Raw genomic sequence first — 26,907 nt, forward strand, 5'->3', positions numbered from 1 at the left:
AGGCACTTAACCCTAATTACTCCAGGGGCTAGATCTTGGCCGTGATCCAACTCTCAGATGGTGTCTTAGGGGGAGTTAGTATATGCAAAAAATACATTTCCATTTCAAACATGAATATTTTTACACACTTGTACATGTGTGAAATACGACAAACATTAAGCACCCACCTAAATATTATAAGTGAAGAAGATACATGGAAATATACAAATAAGGGGAAAGAGTGCCATCTCACGGCAGGACTCGAAATTACAACTCGGAATGTGTGTCAAGGTAAAGGTGTGATTGTGAAGCAGTGCTCATTGTCGTGAATAATATTTTGCATAATATTTATAGCTAGCGTACATGTTATATGTAGTACTTTATAGGCCTACTATTCAAGTAAGGCAGCAACAAAGTGTAGGCCTATTTACATTCATCAATTACTGTCATGGGATTTTAAAAAATACTAACATCTTGGCCAACAATATGACGGCACAAAGAGAGTAAAACAATTCCAGTAATTTGTTTTTGTCCTGGGAAAAATTGACAGAGCCTGAGCAGTACTGCATCATGAAATAAAAACATGCGTAGATAATAATATAATTGTATGTATTTTGGACGCAAAAATGAACAGAATGTACAAAATATTACAATAATAGTAGTAGAAGCCACTCCTGTTAATAAATATTGGGTGAAATTATGTCTTAACGTCAATGGGGAAAATCACTCACAGGCATATCACAAGTCAAGACCACCTGCTCCATTTGACAAAGCGTAGCTTTCTAGTGATTGCCTGTGCTTCGGTCTGGCCCTGTTGACGTTTAACATTTTATCTCTAGATTTGCTTTAAAACATTCACAGTAAGTAACGACCATTTACATACGATGTAGTTGCATGTCTTGGTGAAATAATGGGGTTTTTAAATGTATTATCCTTATGTCTAAATGAAAATATAAATTACTTGAATATGGCTGCTAAGACGAGGCCTTGCTGACGAAGCTAGCTAGCCGTTAAAGTCGTTTTCTGGCTGTCGTTGTTAGCTAGCACTGCAGGCTAAGGTTAACGTAGCAAACTAGTTACTGTTACCTGAAATGATTGGTACATTTTAAGTGTAACGCTAGTATTGAATCCAACATCTTATTTCAACCCATAGGCCTGTTTCAGATATCCTGTTTTGTTTACAGTTGCCCAGACCGTATGTATGTAGGTAGTAACTAAGCAAGTTACTGTGTAGCTACCTAACGTTAGCAAAGTAACTACCTAGTTCATGAAACAGACTGGAATCGATGCTAGGTAGTTAGATAACTAATGTTGAGTTAGCGTGTGACGCTAGCTAACTATATGGCTAACGTTATACAGTCAGTTGCGTGAACTGGTAACTAACTTGCCTTCTACCAATACGTGATTTCTTCAACTGTTTGAAAGCTGAACTTGGCTGGCAAGTGTTTGGGTAGCTAACTAACTGGCGTTACTTATCTAACGTTATCTAACTAGGATTGGAAATGGCTTGCTAACTAGCCACGTTAACGTTAGCCAAGGTAGCTAAGTTAGCGTAACCGTTACCTTGTCAGTTAGCCAAATATAGGGCTCTGTCACCCTATATAAAATGTCATTTATGGCCCCATATGTCAATCATTACTCTACTAGCTATGCCTGAAGCTGACAAACGTTTTCCTGTTTTACAGATGCCCACAATTAAACTGCAAAGCTCAGATGGAGAGATCTTTGAGGTGGATGTGGAAATAGCAAAGCAGTCTGTTACAATAAAGACAATGCTGGAAGGTATGTAGCTATGTTCTCTGTTGTGATCATGTGGTTGTAACCTGTGTAGGGTGTCCAATCAACGCATCTTTTGACAAGTGGGTAAAATAATTTTAATTATGTAGATACTCCTCTAAGAAAACCAACGGTCCAAACCTCTGTTGTTTTTTGAGAAGAAAGATGAGTTCAACAGTCAGGTAGCCTTAATTGTCGCACAGCATCCAGCCTAGCTGGCGCGATGCAATTTTTCAGATTTTTGACCAGTTTTTACTCTGGCCTCCATTGATTTAGTCGTGCAAATTTTGACCATCCAACAAGGGTAAAAACTCCCAAGAAGTTTTGAACGGAGGCTGAAAATATTTGGCATGGGCCTTCAGATCCTCAAAAAGTTATACAGATGCACCATTGAGAGCATCTTGACTGGCTACATCACCGCTTGGTATGGCAACTGCTCGTCATCCGACCGCAAGGCTCTACAGAGGGTAGTGCGTATGGCCCAGTACATCACTGGGGCCGAACTCCCTGCCATCCAGGACTTCTATACCAGGTGGTGTCCGAGGAACGCCCTAAAAATTGTCAGACTCCAGCCACCCATGTCCTAGACTGTTCTCTCTGCTACCGCATGGCAAGTGGTACCGGCGTGCCAAGTCTGGGACCTAAAGGTACCTGAACAGCTTCTACCCCCAAGCCATAAGAACAGTTAATCAAATGGCTACCCGGACAATTTACATTGACCCCTTTTATTATTTATTTATCGTAGTTGTTTTGCACTGACTCCCTTGCACTGGCTCTATGCACACTCACTAGACTACTTTACATTTTTACATTTTAGTCATTTAGCAGACGCTCTTATCCAGAGCGACTTACAGTTAGTGAATACATTTTTTTTTTTATACTGGCCCCCCGTGGGAATCGAACCCACAACCTATCAACTGAGCTACATCCCTGCCGGCCATTCCCTCCCCTACCCTGGACGACGCTGGGCCAATTGTGCGCCGCCCATGAGTCTCCCGGTCGCGGCCGGCTGCGACAGAGCCTGGATTCGAACCAGGATCTCTAGTGGCACAGTTAGCCACTGCGCCACTCAGGAGTCTAGACTACTCACACATACTACACTGACACTCCAACACACATACACTACATATGCTCACACACACAAAACATACACATGCATATTGACGCCACTCACACATAGACACACTTTCACACTTCACATACGCTGCTGCTACTCTGATTATTATATATCCTGATGCCTAGTCACTGTACAATACTGTATTACCTGAACTACATCGTACACCTGCACATTGACTCGGTACTGGTACTCCTTGTATATAGCCTCGTTATTCTTTTTGTGTTACTATTTCCTTTTTTTATTTAGCAAATATTTGTCTTTTTAACTCTGTATTGTTGGGATTGGGCTCGTAAGTAAGCATTTCACTGTAAAGTTTACACCTGTTGTATTTCGGCGCATGTGACCAATAAAATGTGATCTGATCTGATATAGACATGAGGTTTGGACCATTGGTTTTCTTAGAGGATTATCTTCAAAATTAAGTTGTGTATTTGATTAGACACTCTATATTAATGTGAAATTCCTGTTCTTTTTGGAAGATTTCTCACAAAAACAAGCATCTCTCTGTGAAATGTTAAAGGAGCACTGAGCGTATACCAAGCGTTTTATTTTCAAAACATTTTACATTTAATCCAGCTCGTGTCATGCTAATTTAGCTTTTTGCGACCCGCGGAAAGAACTTTGCACACTACCACCACAACATGTAAAATCCTAAAGTAGAGTTTTCACCAACAACGAATTCAGCAGGAGAAATTCGCCCTCATTCATTTTCAATGAGGGCACGCAGAGAAATGTGCGGGGGATTGTGGGAAGGTGAGCGGCGATAACCCTGCTAGCGGAGCGGTAGAAAAAGTTGAGCTCTACTTTATGCAAATTTCGAGCGGAGCGTTTTCAAGTGGAAGCGCCGCCTCTGGTCAAAACCCATTGTCAAAGGTCGCTGGGAGAAAGCTTGCTGTTCTGTCAACCGAGCTCTTATCGGATGTATTATTATTATTTTTATCGGATGTATTAGGTTATGAAATCTGACTTTTTTTAAATTTAATGATATTTTAAATTGTTTCAGAACATGAAGAATCATATTTGTCTTGCTAATATTTATTTTATAACAAGGAAGTACAATTTCATCACCAAACGTGTTTTCACCAACTCTGGCCAGAGTGGGTGGACACGCTACATCGAAATGGTAAAGTGCAGCTATCAAAACTGTCTGGCAGCATCGGTGTGCACTTGTTTAATGGTTGTCTTTGACAGATTTGGGTATGGATGATGAAGGAGATGATGATCCAGTCCCCCTCCCGAATGTGAATGCAGCCATCCTCAAGAAGGCAAGTGGACTCACTGTCTGACAGTTATCCCATATCTGGTGCAATGGACTGAGGGACAGGCAAACTGTTGGGAGTTGGACATTGATAACCTTAGGTAAAGTGCCTCCTCCCAACCAGAGCTGGGGTTATCTTATCTCTATCTCCACTTTTATCAGTTTAATTGCACATCAATTCTATCCATAGCGTCACAGTTCAATTGAACCCAAACCATTCTTAGCCTTTCTCCTAGATTATTTTCCAAGAGGTGGAACATTTGGGCACAATTTAAACTAATTAAAAGCCAAACTTGTAGGCAGAATGACTGTCCCAAACCTGTAACAGGGATCCGTACCTATGTGGGAGGCACTGTGAGGGTCCGTGCTGGATCATTACATTATTTAGCAGACGCTCTTATCCAGAGCGACTTAAAGGAGCAGCCTTGCTCAAGGACAGATGGTTGGGAAAGTTGGCCTTAGGGGTTCAGTCCACAATGTTCATGTGGTCAATGGATGATTTGAGGAGTATAAAATAACATGCATCTAGTAATAATAATAATAATAATAATATGCCATTTAGCAGACGCTTTTATCCAAAGCGACTTACAGTCATGCGTGCATACATTTTGTGTATGGGTGGTCCCGGGGATCGAACCCACTACCTTGGCGTTACAAGCGCCGTGCTCTACCAGCTGAGCTACAGAGGACCACTCTAGTCATCTGTGCCTCTCCGAATCACTATAAATCAAATGGTGTGATTGTCTACAGAAGGTGTAGATGGTGCTAGTTGGATTTATACTGTGTGAAGGGATGTGGGATTAAAGCTGATTTTATTTCCTCTCCCAGCTAAATTGTTCCATGCTGTCTTGTGGGACAAGCTGATGTTGTTTCTGCTGCTTTGTTAAGCAACTGTATCCATGTAGCTAATTAATTACATTTTGTTTGGGGAAATGTTTGCATGGTCAGACAATTATACATTTCTGCCTGACTTAATTAACATGGTTCTTTACTTGATTCTATGTTTCTTACATCTGTAGAATAGCATATCTATCTCTCTGCCAGAAGCATACAGCTCCAAAAAGAAACCTTCCTGTGTGCTCTGATGTCCTCCCTCAAGTTAGGCCTCTGAAACTGGACTCCATGGAAGATGGATGCCTGGCATGTCTGACTGTTGATTCACTGACTGTGCCTGGAATAGTTGTTCCTTTCATGTTCTTTCCTTTCTCACTCTGTCTTCCGTTTCCTCCCTCCAGGTGATCCAGTGGTGCACCCACCATAAAGACGATCCCCCTCCCCCTGAGGATGACGAGAACAAGGAGAAGAGGACGGATGACATCCCCGTCTGGGACCAGGAGTTCCTCAAAGTGGACCAAGGGACCCTCTTCGAACTCATTCTGGTGTGTACCTACCGCCCCCCCCTGCCACTCACTCACAGAAACAGTTTGACACCTGCACACATACAAAGAGGAAGAGTCTCAGGTCTTGAATTTAGGCAATGACTTAGCTGAACATACAGCACTAGTTAATCTAGTAGGTGCTTAATAAAATGTAATAAAGTTATAACTGGAGGTAGTAGTAGTTACTAAAAGGCCTTACACACAGAGTCAATAAAGCGGTGAAGTTTCCTACAGTTTATACAAAATCTTAACTGCTGGTGGTACAAAAAGCGGCTGCTATGACACCTCTGGATTATCCAATAAAACACCCCAGAAAAAGGGATCCAACCCCCTGTAATTTGATTGGTCAATGAGGGGAGGCACGGGTGCAAACATTTGTTGAATTTGTGCATCAGAGAAATTCCCTCTCCCTGTGCTGCTGCCGCCGAGGTGGGAGGCAAGTCTGCCACCGGCTTTGCATAGAAACACATGGAGGCGGCTGCGTTTTATTTTCCTGTGTGGAAGCGGCTCAGGAAGTATCAGCTATGTGCATATGAAGTTAAACAAGCAGCCTTGCATGGTTATTTTGCAGTGATTGTGCAATACGTTCTTGTAGTGCTCAGGGCTTCTAGGAACTGTAACACAAGTCTGTCATTTGAGCAGTAGGTTTTATCCAGCTCCTGAAACCTGTTTACATGGCCTAAGCCCTGGGCTGCAGTAGTTCACTTGAAAGGCAGCAGTTGCTTTCATTTCATCCTCATCCTCCTATTATTTTTAAATGTTTAGGCCGCAAACTATTTGGACATCAAAGGACTGCTAGATGTCACCTGCAAGACGGTGGCCAACATGATCAAAGGAAAGACCCCAGAGGAGATCAGGAAGACGTTCAATATCAAAAATGACTTCACAGAGGAAGAGGAAGCCCAGGTAAAACAGCCTTCTGTGGTTCTCAGGATGTCCCAAATGGCACCCTATACAGTCACAGTGCACTACCTTTTTTGAGAAGAGCCCTATAGGCCCTGGTCAAAAGTAGGACATTTATAAAAGGAAAGGGTGCGATTTAGGACACAGCCGCAGTCCTGAATGCGGAGCTGCCGTGATAATATACATTTGACTAATGTGACAGTGTGCTGCTTTTCCATTCTCCCCCCTCAGGTACGCAAGGAGAACCAGTGGTGTGAAGAGAAATAAAGGAGGATCCTGCTAACACTAACACACTGAAAGGATTGTTCCATTAACTGGTTGCACTGCGCTGTTCATACTTGTTAATATTACATTTAGTCTATTAGAGCGCCCCCCCATGTACTCCAAGCATGACCATTTCTATTGCTTGTGCAAAATAATTAAAAAAGCTATTTCCTGTTTTTACAAATGTTACTTCACTTCATATATTCACATGAGATGCATAGTCTGGTCTTTCTTTTACAATTTCAAGAGTAGATGTACCTCTCTCTCCCTTTTTTGAATTGCTATACTTGTCTTTCTTTACTGGACATGTAATTTTTTTCCTTTTTGACTTAACTGAATAAATTGCTTTTTTGACTGAAATGATAGTGCAGTGCAGAATTTTGTAAAGGCAGCCTCTTCTGTGCTGTCTTCTTAACATTACTTTAAGGAGACAAGCTGTCGTAGGAGATTTGAAGTGGGGGTAAACGTGTTCAAAATGTCCTGTGGACTCGAAGTGCTTGTCGAATAAGTAAATGTGTACGGTCTGTTTGTCACTCAACTTAGGGTATTTACCTTGCTTATTACTATTGGATTGGAATCTTTTCTCAGTTCTGCTCTGAAGATGACATTTAGGATTAACAACCATTCAATTCCAGGAGTTAATAAATTACTTAAAATAATGTCTGTCTGCTGCGGTTTGTGATTGTACATCTAATGTGAAATAGTGAGGAAACTGATCCAGATTTTCAAAATACTTTAATACATCAAACAAAAATGAGTACATCAAAGGCAAATCTTTCAATGTGTAAAAAATACAAAAGACAGACTTAAGTACACACCTTTCTTCTGATATGAGCAGTGTTGTCCCCAAATCTAAGATGTGTGGTAGCATTAGAGCACCCTCTGATGGACTAGACATGAATTGAACAAACAGAAAAGCCTTGCTGTACACATCAGCCTACAGTGTCTCCAAAGTAAGCGGGGTTCGACGCTTGCAAGCAGTAAATTAAAGCCATTGTTTTTCACATGTATTTTTGGTACATTTAGGTGGAACATGAACACACTGAAAATGATTGACACAGCTGTGGTAACTTCAATGAAAGGAAAAGCTAATGCAAAACTTCTGCACAAAATGTGTTTTCTCTGAGAAGACGGGTGTAAAAAAAATTATATTGCTTTTAGAAATGGTGGAAAACTAAAAGCAGAGACTAAAGAAACAACTTTGAAAAAACGTTCATTTTTTTTTACATAACATAAAAGTTTAATTTTATATAGGGAATTCAACATTTATAAAACTTTACAACACAATGAAATATAGTACTCATTTGGTCTTTAGTTTACAGCAGGGTTCTTTAATATTTTTCAGCTCGAGACCCAATTGCGAAATGAACCGTCCTCCCGTGACTCATCATCCTCCACTGATCCAAATTAAGAAGAAATAGTGTGTGATTATAGATGTATTCTCTTAACTCGCGACCCACCTCTAACATGCCCAGGGCCCACTTTGGGTCCCGACCCATTGTTTAAGAAACCCCGGTTTACAGAATAACAGAATGTTCAGTCAGACAGGCAGTCTAGAGACTGCTGAATTATTTTTTTTGATTATATAATGGAGGCTTTTTGACACCAGGAAACAAATTAATCTCCCAAACTGTGCATCCATATGAACAAACACCCATGATGTTTCAATTCTCTGTGAGAGACCTACATCAAAATAATGTATCTAGCAAGAATTTGACTGACAAACAGGAAGTGCCTAAAACACATTAACATAACATAGATGAGTCTCTCCGAGGGGAGACAAGAACATGTTTACTCAGTGAAAAACACTTTCACTTCTACCTTGAAGCTTCAACCTTATACCACATCATGAATCAATATAAATACTATCTATGCTGGAAAAGGTTCCTTTGACATGTCTGAAAGTCTTCTGAAAAGGAGTACAGTACTCCTCTGTAAAAATCTTTGGAAATGGAATCAATTTGATTTTAGGCAGTGCGAAAGAGAGGCAGTTATCATTCCGGCAATATTAAAATGACATGAGCACTGAGTAAATCAGTCAGGAGTCAGTCAGTTATATTGATGTGAATGGCATCCTCTCCCAGACATAACGCTCCGTCATTGTTTTTGGATGTTTGTGGTGAAGGTCTATCTCCAGCGTGTTGCTCCCCACTCCTGGTTTGGTCCTGATGACGTTGGGTTGTTGTGTCTGTCTGTGTTGGGATGGTGGGAGGAAGTGTGAGAGGGGGCAGGACAGGTGAGGCTGGCTAGTGAGACTTGGGCAGGGTACAGTCATGATGATGATGATTGAGATTGTCGTGCTGTTGGGATGATTCTATTAAAGCTTTGAGAGATAGTTCTGTGGTCTTGGGTTTTGAGAGGATAAGGGGTGTGTGTTGTTTGCTGGGCTGGGGGTGCAGGGGGATGTCTGAGGGGGAAGCGGGCGAGGGCGAGCTGGGCAGGGAGGGGTGCTGAGGGGGGACGCCGTCGACGGGGGAGGGGGGCGAGTCTATAGCGCTTCCATCGGAAGAAGTGGGGCTGGCGCACCATCCTCCTTGAAGGTATCGAATGCACTTCTTTTTCCTCCTAGGAACAGTCAAGAGAGTTATCTGTGAATAAAGCGTGGATGCAAAGCGTCACCAAAATGAACTTTTTACTGTTTTCAACATGATTTAATTGAGTTTTAAGACCCAAAAATAGCAAATCCACTGAATACCATCGAATACGTTTTCATAGATCATCCACCACCATTTCCTTCAAATCATGAATGATTTTTGTGGTTGTAATGATCATTAGAAATGTTGTTTTCTAAGTTAAATTGAAAACTAACAACGGTTGTTTGCCTCTTCTTTAAAACCAAAGTAGCACTACTAATCCCATGATAATTACCAGAACACAACATGAGTCACTTAGTGCCACCGCAAGAAAAGGTGTGAGGACATATTTAGAGATATAGAGGAGGAAGAGAGTGATTCTAAATGTCAGAGTTCACCATCAAAAGCTGCATTGCCTGACCGCATGAATGGAGAAAGTTGAAGACAGATGAGCATGAGAAATGTCATCAAAGTGCAGAGCAGCGGTGCATGTGCCAGATTGTGTGTGTGTATGTGTGCGTTCAACTGCGGTGATCAGAATTCGCTCTAACCACATTCACCTCCCTTTGTTCTCTTGCAGCACAACACGCACAGTGGTCAGGAGATTTCCATGATGTGACGGCATGGTGGGGAAGACACTGTGGCAGGATGGAGTTGCTAAAGTGCTGCACAGTGCAAGGGGTGTGGGGGTGTGGGGGTGTGGGGGTGTGGGCAGGGCAGGTACATGGCTTTCTTCACATCTCTACACTGATGTGACTATGAGTGTGGAGATGTATAAAGGAAAAGAGATTGAGTTGGTAAAAAAAAGGCACTAAAGATGAGCATGACTGATCATCCATCCACTGGAAATAAATAAAAAATGCCTGCTTTGTCATTTCTACCAATAGGATAACCATGAAATATCAGTTTTAAGCAGAGAACATCCTATGTGTGAACCCCTTTTCTCCCCTCAGACCTACAGGACCCCTCCCCCACTTTCCTTTGATCATCATCCCCACCTTTTCACCCACAAATCCCTGAGGACACACCCCATCACCAGCCAGTAAAGCAGCTTTAGTTTCCAATTCAGCCTCCTGACCCCCCAGTGTGCTGGGGTTCTCTACCTGTAGGGGGCGACGTGGGTCACGGAGTCACAGGGTTAGTGAGATGAGTGCATGCAGAGCAGAGCACAGCAGTGGGCTGAGGCACGCTCACAGAGGAGGGAGAGAGGGGTAGCAGAGCGAGAGGTACACACCTGCAGGGACCACACCAGTCCGTTTGTTGGTTGAGGCCGAAGCGAGCTCTGCATTTCTTAGGAGAGCCAGGGTCTGAGCACAAGGCAACATGCGCATAGGAAAGAAGTAAGGAAAGAGAGGGAGAGTGGGTGAGAGAGAGCGAGAGAGAGAGAGAGAGTAAATCAGATCAAGAGGTCAGGGCAGACGTTGATGCATTGACAGAGATGGTCAATCAGAAAGCCATCAAACCAGACTGTTAGTGCCCAATTACTGAGTAGGAGTTAACAACAACAACCTACAAACTGCAGCCAGAACAGAGTAGAGGGAGCAGGAGCTCCGTTCACAACAGGCATTCAGGACACAGGCCATTAGGGAAGAGAGGAACACTTCAAATGGGAAGTCTGCCATGCTTTCACACTCTGTTAGTTCGAGTAGCAGTGACCCAGTCAGAGTACAAACCAATAACGGAAGAGGGTACTGCTAGGGGATAGTCAACCAGTGAAGTTGTTTCAAACGATGGAATAGGGCTTGACGTTTTAGTATACTATATCGAAGCTTGGGGTTTGGTAGGAGAGAGAGGTTGAAGGTTGATCATTGGACATTACCTGTGGTGGAGTCCTGCTGCTTCTCTCTTTTTCTTCTCTTCTTCTTGCCCTGTTGGAACACGACCAGACACACACAGTCAGCAGGGGAACGAGTTCCTATACACCACCAGGACAGTCTGTCAGTGACATCTCGATGAAGACATGGGAGAACCATGTCATGATATTCACCATAATCATGAGACTTAGTTATCTGTACCAGAGACGTCCCAATTCACAAGTCGTGGAATGGGGGTCTGAGGTCACTTCATGATCACTCAGGTCACAAGTTACTATGACAGTAGAGGGGAAGAGAAGGGAAAGAACTCTAATTATCTACAGTAATGGATTTCCCCAGCAGCACCATATTGCTGTAAACTCCATGGGCTACACAGTGGGGCCTTAATAGCATGGTTGGGGTTGTTATCATGACGAGCGTGATAAAGTCTAAAGTCTCATATTGGGGAGAGGATGTGGGAACAGCTCTTTGATGCCTACGCAGAGACTTGTCTACCCTGACTGCTCCCTAAAGCATTGTGTGTGTGTGTGGTTACGGCTGGCGGAAGAAAACCCCACGACTGCGTAGGTGGACCTTCACTTCCTGTTTTGCTAACAGATCACATGACTTCCCTGGTTTTCTGGCTTGTGTCTGGGAAGGGGTAGACTGTAGCAGGGGACAGACTATAGCTAGTGGTCCTTTGTATCTCAGTTGGTAGAGCATGGCGCTTGTAACGTCAGGGTAGTGGGTTTGATTCCCGGGACCACCCATAAAATAATGTATGTGCTAACTGTAAGTCGCTCTGGATAAAGGCGTCTGCTAAATGACTAAAATGTAAATGTATATGTAAAATGTATACACGCATGACAGTAAGTCGCTTTGGATAAAAGCGTACGCTAACAAACTATCTGTTGATAAGCAACTGTTTGCTCAGGTTAGGTTTAGGGTTATTGTTAGTGGATAGTTAGTTGAAATTTTGTTAACAGTTATTGAACATATGTTATTAATTAATAATAATGTAATATTTATTACGTTATTGAGTTCTGTGGTTGCCATGGCGCCGTGGGGTAGCCTAGGCAGAGAGCTCTGTAAATATTGTACATATTTTATTGTTTTTAAGTGTTTTTCATTGGAATCAAACTTTTTTTGCTTTTGATAACTTGTTGATAAATTAACTGAAATATCTGGTGCTGACCCACGGAATTGCAGGACTGATTATGGCAAGTCAGTTTATATTTGGCTTGGCTAGCTAGCTAAAATGCTTTTTGACCCCCTGCCCCAGTTCCTAGAGGCTTGCTTTGTAGGGGGCTTTTCTGAACCACTGCTGAGGTGTGGGGGTCTTACTGCCGCTGTTACAGTGCCGAAGCGTCACCCAGTTGGGTGCTACATTTCAGTAGAGGACAATCCAGCCTACAATCTTAGAAAAAAGGTGCTATCTAGAACCTAAAAGGGTTCTTCCGGTGTCCCAATAGGAGAACCCTTTGAATAACCGTTTTGGGTTCCATGTAGAACCCTTTCCACAGAGGGTTCTACATTGAACCCAAAATGGTTCTATCTGGAATAAAAAAGGGTTTTCCTATGGGGACAGCCGAAGAACCCTTTTGGAACCCTTTTTTCTAAGAGTGAACCTACGGAGAAGGAAGAGCTGTGACTATCGAAGATGACGAGGGGCCTGATGAAGAGCTCTGTGGCCTGTCAGTCAGATGTCTCTACCTCCCTGCCTGGCTGTACCATCTATGCTCCCTCCTCTCAAGATACTACATTTCTGAACTGCCTATCATCTAAAGATGTGGAAGACCTTTGCCCAAGAACTGCCAAATCCCTATATTTGTTTTGTTAAATCGTTTTTTGTTTATTTTGTTTTTAAAGCGACTTTAAGATTCTACTTGTAATGAAAAGCTCTATATAAAATTAATGTATTATTATTATTATTATTATTATTATTATTGGTAGCATCTACTGAACATCTACAAACCATCTGTTTGGGACTATCCAAATAAAGTGTTACCTATATGGTCACAATAAAACATTGGTATTCAAACTTTTTCAGCGGCGAGCCCATTTTTTCAGCCAAAATTTCTGGGGATCCCATTTTTCCCCCAAGAATTTCTTGCGACCCCACCTCACCCCAAATGTAATGGCACAACCTTAAAATCGGTCAACTGAAATATTTTACATCAACAGATAACCTTAAATTCATTGCATTTCCATCTCTTATCAAGGGGTCACGACCCCGACTTTGAATACTACTGCTATAAAGTGTTACTATTTTATTATATTATATTATTATAGAGCTGCCATTAGTTCTAATGTGTTTGGGACAGTATTGTCTCGGGCTGTATTTTTCCATCTTTGAAATAAGAAGAAAGATACATGGAAACATACATTCAAGTGTTAAAGAGTGACATTTATGTTCACATAAAAACATTGCATCATATTAATCCGATTTTATACTAAATCAGATGCAGTAGTAAAAGCTTCATGCACATTTCACCTCATTGACAACCACCTCAACCAGCTCGTAACCCTCTTTACCCTAACCAGCTAATCTCACAACTATCCACAGCCAAGAGACAGAGAGAAATGAGAGAGCCAAGCCCCTATGGTGTGTTATGATACAAAACCCCAAACTTTATCAAGCCAAGGAAAGGAAATAGGCTGTGTAAAAGATCTCCAGGAAAGCAAGAAAGTGAGCTCTCTCCCTTTGAGACTCATTCTGTCTGTTTTCATATGGGGTGAGCGAACACTGGCAATTATGTAGTCCAGGAAAACCACCTCCCATAGAAACACATCCAGATACATAGCTAACTAACATAACATAAGCCACCTCCACCCCTCTGTGCCTGCCCTAAGGGAGGGTATAGCCTAATAATGTTCCCCCAAAGCCCAGAAAGCCTCTCCAGCCCAGCTCCCAGCTGTCCTCTCCCTCTCTACAGTCCGAACCCCACCGCCCCACCGCCTGAGGAGGAGAGCAAGCCAAAGCCACCCTGCTGTTAGTAGAGCGGGTAAGTGGGGTAAAATGTGTGCCCTACCCAATCAGCTTTATTCTTTTCCCCCGCGCCCTCTCTAAGGCCCGCCTCCTGGAAGAATTCAACAGCAACTTCACAATTGAGCACAGCACAGAAGGGTAGTTAAGCAGCATTAAGCTAACAAACATAACATAGAGACGTTCTTAGAAACATGTCTCTCTAATACACATCATATTTATCTGCACAGTATTTGAAACAAGGGATTCTCTAAACTACTTCTTAACTCAGTTTACAAGCAAGCCACTACTAATTACAGATGTCATAGTCAGTGCACTTATACTAAGGTCCAGTTACAACAGTACAAAGATGCCCTCCATGCATATAACTACCCGTAATATAAAAACCTATTAAAGTAAAACAGAGATGAGAGGGGAGCGGTAGGTTTGCAGCTGATTGTGTAATGCTATGTGTAATAAATGCGTAGCTCGTCATGCATCCCTAACAGCAAAGCACTCAACTGCCAATTAAATCACCTCACTGAACAACACTGAACAGCCATGAATGACCAACTAATGTCCAGTATGCTCTATCTCATTCTCAAAACCCACTCTAAAGGAATGGCATGCCAAGAGATTATAACACTAGTCATAGAGGTTATAACACTGGTCATAACAATAAGGTCATAGACTAGTCTCTCTAACATTGTCTGCACTGATACATTAACAACTCTGGAAATGCGTCAAATAAATACGATTAGATACAATAGGTTGATATTTCTATGTGTAGCCACTTGCCTCATTGATTGGCAGGTGGCAGGGTGGGGTGAACATGCTGTGTGTGTGTAAGCAGGAAAAGGCGGGCCTTACGTAGTTGTCTCTGGCGGACCAGCTGGGGTAGAGCTGCATATGTAGCTGCCGTTCCTTTCTGGCCAGCTCATAGTATTTGGCCTGCTCCTCCCGGGTCAGGGCGTGCCACTGCAGGGAAGACACACACAAGCATGCACCCGCACACACACACACACACAAAACAAAGATACCATTTAGGTTTTGTTCATTAGCCTAGACCAGGGGTGTAAAACTAGTTTTCCTCACGGGCCACATTCGGTCTTCACCGAGGTCCAGAGGGCCGCACTTAAAATGTATTATATTTTCTCGCCATCAACATTAGAAAAAATAGTCCTCTAATTTTTGATGCTCCCTGACTTTATAGCTTTCATTTTGATGACTATTAGCAAACTGGACAGAGTGAAGAGACTATAAATGTAGGTCCATTATCATTTCTATACAGTTTGATTTGGTTTTAGTCAGTTCAATGTTGTTTTCCCCCGAAAAAAAAAAAATAAAAAAAATTGAGGCCTTGAGTTTGACACGTGGCCTAGAAAATGACATGCACAATGACAACTGTTGAGGCTAGGAGGGCTGAGGGAATGGGTTTATCTTATTACAGTGCACTGTGTTCTTTGGGACCTTCAATGTTCCATTTTTTGGTACGCTTCCCCAGATCTGTGCCTCGACACAATCCTGTCTTGGAGCTCTACCGACAATTCCTTCGACCTCATGGCTTGGTTTTTGCTCTGACATGCACTTTCAACTGTGGGACCTTATATAGACAGGTGTGTGCCTTTCCAAATCATGTCCAATCAATTGAATTTACCACAGGTGGACTCCAATCAAGTTGTAGAAACATCTCAAGGATGATCAATGGAAACAGGATGCACCTGAGCTAAAAAAATGTTTTTATACATTTGCTTCTAGAAACCTGTTTTTGCTTTGTCATTATGAGGTATTTAATCAATTTTAGAAGAAGGCTGTAACATAACAAAATGTGAAAAAAGTGAAGGGGTCTGAATACTTTCCGAATGCACTGTATATTATTTCATACCATGGCATTGCTGAATACTCATTTCTGATTGGCTTGAAGTGCATTCTAGAGCGTGCATTATTTTCCTTATAACGCATGGTATATTTGCACGGTAGAATTCAAAGGCTATAGTTCATTTTTACATGTTTTGTTTGAGCTGCTTTTGAAAGAAAAAGTCGAATTGAAAACAGTATTGGTATTGTTGAATTCGATTTTCTTAATAGCAAGCTAGGACTGATGGTTTGGTTAGCTAAACTAGCAAGTCTGTTTTCTTGGTTACCAAGGCAACTACTGTAGCTATCTAGTAAACTTGCTAGCTACTTCAGTGGACGTTGAACACATTTCCACCGGGAAATGAACGCATTTCTAATGGCAAAAGTGTTAAATTATAGCCATGGTATAAAAGGGATAATCAACTCGGGGCTCTATGCGTTCTCTGGAAAATAATGCAACTCGTGGAACACCTTCCATGTCGTTCATTATTTTCCATAGAACGCATTGTCTCTAATTAAGTGATAATGCCCGATAAGTCGGTGGATATATTGGCACGGGTGTTGTTAGGCCCGAGACGAAGTCATGCTTTTATACAACGGGTTACCAACATAATCAAATAATGACTGACATATTTTCATTAAAAACGTTATTTTGATGAATATATTCATACTATTTCATCCTTTCACAAGATATAGTGACATTGGATAGAGGAAGGGCCACTGTACAAAGTTTTGAGACAGACAGCATCATATATGATATTCATCCCATTGAGTTATTTCTGCATTTTGGTCAATGGTATCATATGCAGCAGTCAGTCGTGCGGGGGGGGGGGGGGGGGGGGGGGGGATTGAGATTAGGGATTTGGGAATGAGTCTCTTTGCTGCATGAGTATTCATGGATGTGTGTGTGTTTTAGTGTGTGTGTGTGCTTGCTACTCACCCTTCTGCCTAGTATCTGGTTGATGGCAGCGCTCTCCTTCAGGGTGCACTCAGCAATCACCTTGGCCCTCATCTCCTTCATGTACAGCATGAAAGCATTCAGAGGCTTCTTGATCACTGGCTTCTTAGGCTCCTTCTCCCGCTTGGGCTCCTGGTGTGGCTTACTGAGGGAGGGAGGGAGGGAGGGAGGGAGGGAGGGAGGGAGGGAGGGAGGGAGGGGGAGGGTGGGAGGGAGGGAGGGAGGGAGGGAGAGAGAGAGAGAGAGAGCGAGAGAGAGAGAGAGAGAGAGAGAGAGAGAGAGAGAGAGAGAGAGAGAGAGAGAGAGAGAGAGAGAGAGAGAGAGAGAGAGAGAGAGAGCGAGCAGAGGAAGACAAACAAGATCAACAAGGACACCCGTGGTGAATATGTACACAAGAACATCAAAACAATAAGAAGGGGCTATTCATCCATCTATTCATCCATCTAAGCTTTTGATACACATTCAATGCATCAATGAGATACTACAGTATTGTATGCCATGTGGCTAGCACACACAGATCACACATCTCCTTTGAAAGACACGTGTGTCTAACTCATTGTAGAGATGGGGTTGCACCATGGGGGTACTTACGCGTACATGTTCCTGTCGTAATGGTCATGATGGTCCTGTTTGCCTGAAGGTGGCACGATGGCTGGGTGGGGGATGCCTGTGGGGTGCATGCCTGGTCCTAGCATCAGAGAGTGAGAGAACCTAGTGGGGGAGAGACAGAGGGAGGAGACAAAGAGAGACAGAGACCAAAGCATCAGAAAATATGTTTTGTCTTTATATATGGCAGCGTGACCATGAAGCGCTGAAGCACGTGGGCTGTTGGTTGGCCCTGTAAGAATGGGCTTTCTGACAGTCCTCTCAGAGCATTAAGACTGTGAAAAGTCTCATCCAACGCCAGCAGAGGGAGCTGTAGTCACATGCAGACAAAAGCTAGGCTGCGCTGTAGATAACAGGAATATACTTGCTCTATTTTTCATTAGGGTTTCATTAAATGCTTCTTTTCAGTATCTTATTTTTTGAGATTCATATTGTTGATGATATCTATTTATTCATTATTTTATTGGGAATGAAAAGTGCCATTTACTGAAACTTTATTGAAAATGTGAGTTGTAATGTTGGAAATGTGTGTTTTTGATTTCCTGAAATGAATATGTTATATATTTAGTCATTAAATGTATTTTCTGATTTATAAAATTCCAAAGACATAATTCTTCCAGTGTAAAATAAACATTCAAATCATAAAGCCTCACTCTGAACTGATGGGACTGAGAGAAAGCTGTGTGACATAGATGTTTGATGACATTTAAATGTGAACAATGTCTCCAGTTGGATTTATTGCTGAAGCTAACTGAGTTAGCATGTTTGGCTCGCCAGTTACAGTGACAGAGGAGAGATTTCATGACAGAGCCTTTGCCTACAATAACAACAGTCAACTGCAGACAGTTTGCAGTGGTTTGTGTATAGCATCTCTCTTTGTCACAGCAACATGAGATACACTGCTGCACTCACTCTTCTGTCCAGGAGAACAGAGGGGTTGTCTCTTCGTGTGGGTCCCCACACAGTTGCAGGGTAGGGTATAGCAGTTGGCACACAAAAAGCCAGGACACACACGTTGCGGAGGCACCTGTACAAGGCAATAGCGAAGGACACATGGTAGGTGGGAGGAGTAGAAGCATTGGTCTGGAAGAGGGGTAGGTATGTATTTTGCGATTCCCTCCCCAGACTGAAGCAGCTCAGCTAATACTGTACCTGGGGTAGGAAGAGCTGTTGGGGAGACTGGAGGAGTAGGGCTGTCTGAATCCACATGAGGACAGGGGATAGACAGGCTGACTTTGCCTGTGGTTGGGAGGACAAATAGGGATGCAATAGAGTTCAACTAGGCTGCTGATCAAATCCTCACTGCCTAACTTCTACAATATGTTTAGACCAGTGGAGGCTGCTGAGAGGAGGACGGCTCATAATAATGGCTGGAATGGAGCGAATGGAATGGCATCAAACACATAGGAACCATGTGTTTGATACCATTCCAGGGACCCCCATCTTATGTTAGCAAAAAATTAAAATAATCACGTCTTATCTTATCATCAGGTGAATGAACATGGCAAGGAGAAGTAATCAACATAAATCGTTTTTCATTATTTTGACCTCCCCACATTATAATTGGAAGAGGAAGTGTAAACTCTAACATAGCCTATTAGCTAGAAAGGTAACTCCAAACACATTTTTACTAAGAGCAGCTGTTTAGCTGGTTAAACAAAGGTTAGCCATGTGTTGACAAAAAATTATGTCCAAGTCAAGAAAGCTTACCAGTAGCCAGTGGCACTGGTAGCCTATTCGCAGGTGCTATTTCAAAGCCTATGTCAGATAATCCAGTAAGTGTAATTGGTTCCAATAAGTGTAATTTGCTCAATATTAGGAGTTGAGAAATAAAGTTGACATCATTAGAAGATATTTTCCTATTTTCTACTGTAGGGATGTAATTCAAAATTAGTTTATTCTGTTATTGCTAGCGATATTCATAAAAACATTGGGGGGAAAAACAACACTTAATTATTTCGATATTTTTCGCAGACCCCCTGCAGTACCCCTGGTTGAATACCCCTGCTATAGGTATATACGGGCAGTCTGGGTTCTGAGTCTGTGTACCAGCTAGCTAATGAGGGGCTTGACTGGTTATGGAGTTAAGTCCATCCTAATGTAACAGTATTGTTTCTGTCCCTCTCTTTGCCCCAACCAGGGCTTGAGCCAGAGACCCTCTGAACAAATCGCCAACTGCCACCCAAGAAGCATCGTTACCTATCGCTCCACAAAAGCTGCAGCCCTTGAAGAGCAAGGGAAACAACTACTTCTAGGTCTCAAGGTGGGTGACATCACCGATTGAGAGACGAAAGTCGAGGAGTGAAGTCGGGGGAGGTGCATCTGTGACAGCCGAACGTCGGACACTGATGTGGTTTTCCAACAGCAAGTCTCAGTGCAACATGGCAGTGTTGTCATTGTTTATAAAAGTTGTTCTTTATAATGTCAAAATAAACATGTCTCCAACCCCACACCCTCACAAACTGAAAATATATGTGTGTACATTGTACAATCAACTGGTGAAAGAGAGCCTCAAATGTCACATTAATTTGTACATATCCACTGTATACATGAATTGCGGCAAAGTTGGTTCCTGTTTCAGTCACATCTTTGGTCACGTTCGCGTGGGTCAAACAAAAACACCCTAATGATTGCTTGACAATACAGCCTCCCACAATGCAGGCGATGGCTTCAGGATGAATTTGGTGAAGAGCAACTGCAGAAACCTGCAGGCGACTGCAGTCAAAACTTCATGACCTTTGATCATATGATTTTTGTAAAGTTCAAGCAGTCGACATGTAGGCGCAAGTCAAACAATTTTTAACCCCATAATGCAGCACACTTTGGTCACCGACTTGACATATGTGATCCGCTCGAACGCGCCCACAATGTTGAATCTTCCAACAAAAGCTAGCTAGTAAGCTACTGTAGCTAGTAGTGATAATGCTTCCATCATTATGAGTTTTCATGAAGCAGCTGTTCTTTCTGCCACGAGTCATTGCAGTAGCCTCCCAAGTCAGCTGCTGTGCTCAGCTGACCCAACGATCGCGGAGAAACATTCTGATCTACAGACTCATTTCTGATAACAGTCGGTTCCTCTTAATTGTGGGGCTGCATGTCTACAACTTTAGGGTAATTGAAACAGGCTAGGCAAGCTTTTTATGTCAGTGATGGAAAAGCTAGCTAACTAGCCAGATAACTACAGTGGGGAAAACAAGTATTTAGTTAGCCACCAATTGTGCATGTTCTCCCACTTAAAAAGATGAGAGAGGCCTGTAATTTCCATCATAGGTACAAGTCAACTATGACAGACAAAATGAGTAAAAGAAATCCAGAAAATCACATTGTAGGATTTTTAATGAATTTATTTGCAAATTATGGTGGAAAATAAGTATTTGGTCAATAACAAAAGTTTCTCAATACTTTGTTATATACCCTTTGTTGGCAATGACACATGTCAAACGTTTTCTGTAAGTCTTCACAAGGTTCACACACACTGTTGCTGGTATTTTGGCCCATTCCTCCATGCAGATCTCCTCTAGAGCAGTGATGTTTTGGGGCTGTCGCTGGGCAACACGGACTTTCAACTCCCTCCAAAGATTTTCTATGGGGTTGAGATCTGGAGACTGGCTAGGCCACTCCAGGACCTTGAAATGCTTCTTACGAAGCCACTCCTTCGTTGCCCGGGCGGTGTGTTTGGGATCATTGTCATGCTGAAAGACCCAGCCACGTTTCATCTTCAATGCCCTTGCTGATGGAAGGAGGTTTTCACTCAAAATCTCATGATACATGGCCCCATTCATTCTTTCCTTTACACGGATCAGTCGTCCTGGTCCCTTTGCAGAAAAACAGCCCCAAAGCATGATGTTTCCACCCCCATGCTTCACAGTAGGTATGGTGTTCTTTGGATGCAACTCAGCATTCTTTGTCCTCCAAACACGACGAGTTGAGTTTTTACCAAAAAGTTATATTTTGGTTTCATCTGACCATATGACATTCTCCCAATCCTCTTCTGGATCATCCAAATGCCCTCTAGCAAACTTCAGACGGGCCTGGACATGTACTGGCTTAAGCAGGGGGACATGTCTGGCACTGCAGGATTTGAATCCCTGGCGGTGTAGTGTGTTACTGATGGTAGGCTTTGTTACTTTGGTCCCAGCTCTCTGCAGGTCATTCACTAGGTCCCACCGTGTGGTCTGGGATTTTTGCTCACCGTTCTTGTGATCATTTTGACCCCACGGGGTGAGATCTTGCGTGGAGCCCCAGATCGAGGGAGATTATCAGTGGTCTTGTATGTCTTCCATTTCCTAATAATTGCTCCCACAGTTGATTTCTTCAAACCAAGATGCTTACCTATTGCAGATTCAGTCTTCCCAGCCTGGTGCAGGTCTACAATTTTGTTTCTGGTGTCCTTTGACAGCTCTTTGGTCTTGGCCATAGTGTAGTTTGGAGTGTGACTGTTTGAGGTTGTGGACAGGTGTCTTTTATACTGATAACAAGTTCAAACAGGAGCCATTAATACAGGTAACGAGTGGAGGACAGAGGAGCCTCTTAAAGAAGAAGTTACAGGTCTGTGAGAGCCAGAAATCTTGCTTGTTTGTAGGTGACCAAATACTTATTTTCCACCATAATTTGCAAAAAAATTCATTAAAAATCCTACAATGTGATTTTCTGGACTTTTTTTCCTCAATTTGTCTGTCATAGTTGACGTGTACCTATGATGAAAATTACTTGTAAAATTTTACAACACACAAAAAAACGAAATACTGCAAAGTTGCTTATGAGCCATGAACAGGGTGACCATGTCTATCGGCGCCATCTTAGTGTATTCAAGGTTTAAAAAGGCTTCTAATGTTTGTAATGTTCAATTTAACATTTCAGACTTGATTTGCCCTAACAAAAAATGTATCAACCCCTACAGAAATGTCTATTAATTATAATCCACTCCATTCACATTTCCTGTTGCTGCAGGGGGGGTTGAACAGGAGTCTTTGATATGCAGCAGTACCCCAGCTCCATGCTTCCCGCCTCCCCAGCCCTCCTCAGCCCCAGGAGGTCCCTGAGATCAAGGAAGGCAGAGGAGGCTCAGTGTCAGGGAGGCTCCCAGGTCCAGAGGATTCTCTCAGGGAGGGATTCACGTGCTAATCCCAGCCAACAGGCCCATTAGGAGCAACATCCACATCCAGGACCTAACACCTCTTCTCTCCACAGCCCTGTCCGTCCTCCGCTGGGGAGAGAACATTTCCTGTTTGTGTTGTGGCACGGATGGGGTTTTCCTGTGTATTGGCATACCGATAGATTTGTGATTTGTCCCTCTCATGTCCCTTTAAGAGTACCAACTATATAGAGAAATCTCGATCAATTTCTTGCTTAACCCTGTATCTGAACTTCTTTGAAACAAATTAACTGTGAAACTTACTGCTGTCTGCTACAGTCGGCTGTCCCTACAGTGGGCTGCCTAGCTTCATGGGGAAAGAAGACAATACACATCCTCCCAGGCCCCAGTCACGTGCCATACGGTGGCCGGAGTGGGACACACCACACCACGCAGTGAGTCACATCCAGTTGTTTGTCATCTCCTTTCTTTGCTCTCTCTTCCCCAAACAAAGAGGGACACAAGAAAACCAAACAAATGCATAATCTGCACTAAGCAGATTACGAGTTTGTAAACAACATGATTTGTTGACAGTACCACAGAAACTCCACAGTGACCATTAACTGTTTGAAATAAAAGACAGTGAGAGAGTCCAGAGAAATAGCAGACCTCTGCCTCGTGCGGACGGAGCATGTCTAGGGAGCGCCAATGTCCTCCACCAGCTTTAAAGACACACAGCATGGATGTGAATGGAAGTAGTCTTAGCTGTCATTCCATTATGGTGAACCAAATCCCCATCACATTTAAGATAAGCCCACAATTGTTCAGGGGGATTTGCACAAAGTTATTCTGCCAGTTACAGATTTTTAATAAATGGATTTGTAAAGTTGAGCTCAAGTCAATGGATGGATTGTTAGCCAGAGCGTGTGTTCTAACAATCCCTGTCTGAGATTATGGGTGTTAAAACATGCTCTGATTTGGCATCGTATACACTTTCTGTTATAGTGCCTTAGCGGCTGGGAAGGCAAGGGAAGACAAAAGTTTCATTTTGAGAGAGGAACTCTAGGCTAGATATGATCAATGAATCCAAGGCAGGGCATTCGTATTTTAGGAAGTTAACTATTCAATCACTACTGCATTTGCCAATTTCGTCACGATAAACCAACTTTATAGGAGCTACTAACTGCGTGGGATGAAGTGGTTGCCATGCAAAAAAAGGCTTGAGTGGCTGAAGTGAGACTCGATTGGTTGATGTAGTAGGGGTCAGTAGTCCAGGTCAGTGTGTGTGTGTGCGGCGCGCTCATGTCCGTGTGCAAGAGAGTATGTGTGTGTGTGTGTGTACGAGAGAGTATGTGAGTGTGTGTGCACGAGAGAGAGTGTGTGTGTGTATGTGTGCGTGAGACTTACCAGCCCATGGAGGGGGGCATCTGTCCCACACCGCTCTGAGGTAGGGAGTAGAAGCCTGAGATGTCCTGGGACTGGGGCCTGTGAATGCCTGGAGAGGACACACAGGAGAAGACAGGCTTGTTAACTCAGGGCCCCTGACTCAGCAAGGACCTCATTACCTGGCTGGGAACCTACCATTACACACACAGGTCACACACACAACCTCCCCATTCTCATACACCCCTACTGTGTGTGTGCGCTCACTAGCTCATGGGAGGGTCAAGGGGGTGTTTATGTACGATGTTCGAGAACTAAGGCCTAAGGTCAGGCTCCCAGAATCTTGTTGAACCACTACCAAGTGAAATGAAGAAACTCAAAGCTGTGAACTCTGTTCTTTGTTTCCACTCCTTTGTAACAGCCAGTCCCCTGTGAACATGACTTTGACATTCTGAGCTTACGTCATCTTCTCCTAGAGCAAGCAGTTTTACTGTTTGGTCCCTGCTGCTTGCATCGCACCACCAACAATTGTTTTATGGCAAAGAGGGATCTTGATCCAAGCTACAAGTTCCTTCCCATGATGTGTCAGTCAGTCAGAAGCCTGTGAGGTTAGGACCCCACTCACTATTTCACCCCACTCCACAGACACCCACCCCACTGACACTCGCCAGGCCAGGCAGCGAAATGGTTTTAATAAACGTGACGTTTTCCATTATCGAGTCGGCCCACATAAAAGAGCAGCGTCCTGAAACAAAACAAAAAGGCTCTCTGTGCCTTTCAAAGGAAGTCATTTGTCAACAGAGAGCACCTAGCACTTAAGCACAATCCAACGGTAACCTATATTTGTATTTGCAGAAGAATGCTGCAGATGACTATAATTTGCCGTTGCTGCAGGCCTGTTTCTGGACGGGACCATTTATAAATCTGAAGGACTGGAATGTACCTCTCTTGTCCCTCCCTCCCTCCCTCCAGACCCCTTCCCCTCCCTCCTGAAAAAGCCCCTGTCCCTCGTGTACAGACCAGTGTGCAGTCTCAATCTCTACTCTCCCAACACAGTTATCACAATAAGAGGTCTCCAGAAACAACTTTATCCACGCTTGATATTTAATGTTTATGATGCACTCAACTTCAATTCTTAGCCTTTAAAAAAAATAAAAAATGTATACCTACGTTTAACTTTAACTTGAATCTATTCAGGTAAATTCAAAATGAAATGTCACTTTTTACTTATTTATTGGTTCAAATGTAGTAATTGCACTGTTTTGTTACAATTCTAATGGTAAAGAAAAACATCAAATACATTTAATAAACATCTCTGAAATGATATCAGACACAAGATCGTTCAGTTAACTGTATCTTTCAGGTGCAAGATAAAACAATTTAGTCAAATAACCCCCCAAGATACACTGCTCATAATAGCATTTCAATACTGACAACCTTTTACTGTAGACAAAACCACAGAAAGAGAAACTGTTATTGTATCGGAATCCAAAATGACTGGACAGTAGCTCCTGTGCTGTGCCTGAAAAAAGACCCAAAGAGGAACACCTGTAGAGTCCAGAACAGTGCATTACAGTAGCTTTCATTTCTACTGTACTTTTCTCTTTTTCACTCTGTACTTCACCCTAGTGCAGCAAAGCAGTCATATCTGACAACTGCACACGTAAACAAATGTGACAACATGGTGTGACTTTGGTCGTTTGGTATGATGGTTGACACAGTGAATGACTAATAGTACATGTCTGTAGTGAATATACTGAATGCACTGACTGACAGATTGACTGACATGCAGACAGGCTGGCGGGCTGAGTGGGGTAATGGAAGATGGATGGAGAGTACTTGTAGGGACTATTGTCAGAGAAGCTGCTGGAAACTCAGACTGATTGTCAGCTGTAGTCTCTGTACACTGCAATGTGAGGTATTATGTGAAATCAATGTGAGGTTACTGAGGTAGGCCTGTAGTGCAAGGTGTGAGGTAAGAGAGGTAAGGTGTGATGGATGATGTGTGAGGTACATGGGGTGAGGTGTGATGATGTGTGAGGTACGAGGGGTGAGGTGTGATGATGTGTGAGGTACGAGGGGTGAGGTGTGATGATGTGTGAAGGGGGTAAGGAGGTATCAGGTGTGTACAGGTAGGGCCAGACCTCTCATTATGGGGTGAGTCACTGGTTCTCGCCTCTCGCCTCACCCCTGGGAATTGTCATGTTACCTAGCTGCTACACCGCCCAGCCCCAGTCTAGAAAAGGAATGGGAGAGCTGGGGAATTCCAGCTGGAGACTGAGAGAGATTGTCTGGGCTGGGGCCTGCTGCCCTCCTCTGTCTGTGAGAGGGGGTTTGTCTCTCTGTGCCTGCCCGTCTCTCAGCGTGGACAGAGATAGGCCCTGATGCAGGCAGTAGTACTGACAGACAGACACAGTCTTGGCCACAGACCAACTACAGCCACACTCCAACACGTATTGCTATTCAGCCAGTGTCAGTCTTCATCAGAGTGATACAGGATGACATTTTCATCGGCTTGTTAATTAAACTGTGACTGTGTTTGGGTTAAAATGGCATTTTCCTCCCACTGAAAATGAATCAGATCTATTGAATTGATAAAGATGAAATCAAACATGTTTGTCTGTCACGATCGTCTAATGAGGAGGACCAATGCGCAGCGTTGAAGGTGAACATACTCATTTATTAGCGAAACGTGATCAAAACAACAAAAGACGGTAACGTGACAGTACACGGTTAAACACAACCAACTAGAAACAAGAACCCACAAAATACAAAGGAAAAACCGACAGTTTAAATATGGCTCCCAATCAGAGACAACCAGCAAACAGCTGACACTCGTTGCCTCTGATTGGGAGTCACTCAGGCCAACATAGAAATAAAGAACATAGAACTACACACCCTGGCTCAACATAACAGTGTCCCCAGAGCCAGGGCGTGACAGTACCCCCCCTTAAAGGCGCGGACTCCGACCGCGCCAACTAAATACCACAGGAGAGGGACCGGGTGGGCACTCCGCCTTGGC

General features: G+C 43.1%; 2 protein-coding genes across 3 annotated transcripts in view; one reads left to right on the forward strand and one right to left on the reverse strand.

Annotated features, from left to right (window-relative positions):
• Positions 1 to 298: 298 nt before the first annotated feature.
• On the forward strand, positions 299 to 7,335 carry LOC311136596 (S-phase kinase-associated protein 1). Its single transcript, XM_084170784.1, has 6 exons — positions 299 to 839; positions 1,665 to 1,761; positions 4,064 to 4,137; positions 5,366 to 5,509; positions 6,275 to 6,415; positions 6,644 to 7,335. Exons 2-6 carry the CDS (start codon positions 1,665 to 1,667, stop codon positions 6,677 to 6,679), a joined length of 492 nt encoding a protein of 163 aa, XP_084026910.1. The 5' UTR covers positions 299 to 839; the 3' UTR covers positions 6,680 to 7,335.
• Positions 7,336 to 7,394: 59 nt separating this feature from the next.
• tcf7 (transcription factor 7) overlaps positions 7,395 to 26,907 on the reverse strand; it is a 58,478-nt gene continuing 38,965 nt past the window's right edge. Inside the window, exons 5-11 of one of the 2 annotated variants that reach the window (XM_084170243.1) lie at positions 23,910 to 23,997; positions 17,414 to 17,533; positions 16,805 to 16,967; positions 14,878 to 14,985; positions 14,075 to 14,122; positions 11,069 to 11,117; positions 7,395 to 9,264 (exon numbers count right to left, since the gene is read on the reverse strand). In XM_084170243.1, the coding sequence (XP_084026369.1) occupies positions 9,242 to 9,264; positions 11,069 to 11,117; positions 14,075 to 14,122; positions 14,878 to 14,985; positions 16,805 to 16,967; positions 17,414 to 17,533; positions 23,910 to 23,997 (599 nt within the window). In that variant the 3' untranslated portion in view covers positions 7,395 to 9,241. The remainder of the gene's footprint in view (positions 9,265 to 11,068; positions 11,118 to 14,074; positions 14,123 to 14,877; positions 14,986 to 16,804; positions 16,968 to 17,413; positions 17,534 to 23,909; positions 23,998 to 26,907) is intronic. The other variant, XM_084170244.1, reaches the window with a different exon arrangement.

Source organism: Coregonus lavaretus, assembly GCF_964263955.1.
Source record: "Coregonus lavaretus genome assembly, chromosome: 10".
Taxonomy (NCBI): domain Eukaryota; kingdom Metazoa; phylum Chordata; class Actinopteri; order Salmoniformes; family Salmonidae; genus Coregonus; species Coregonus lavaretus.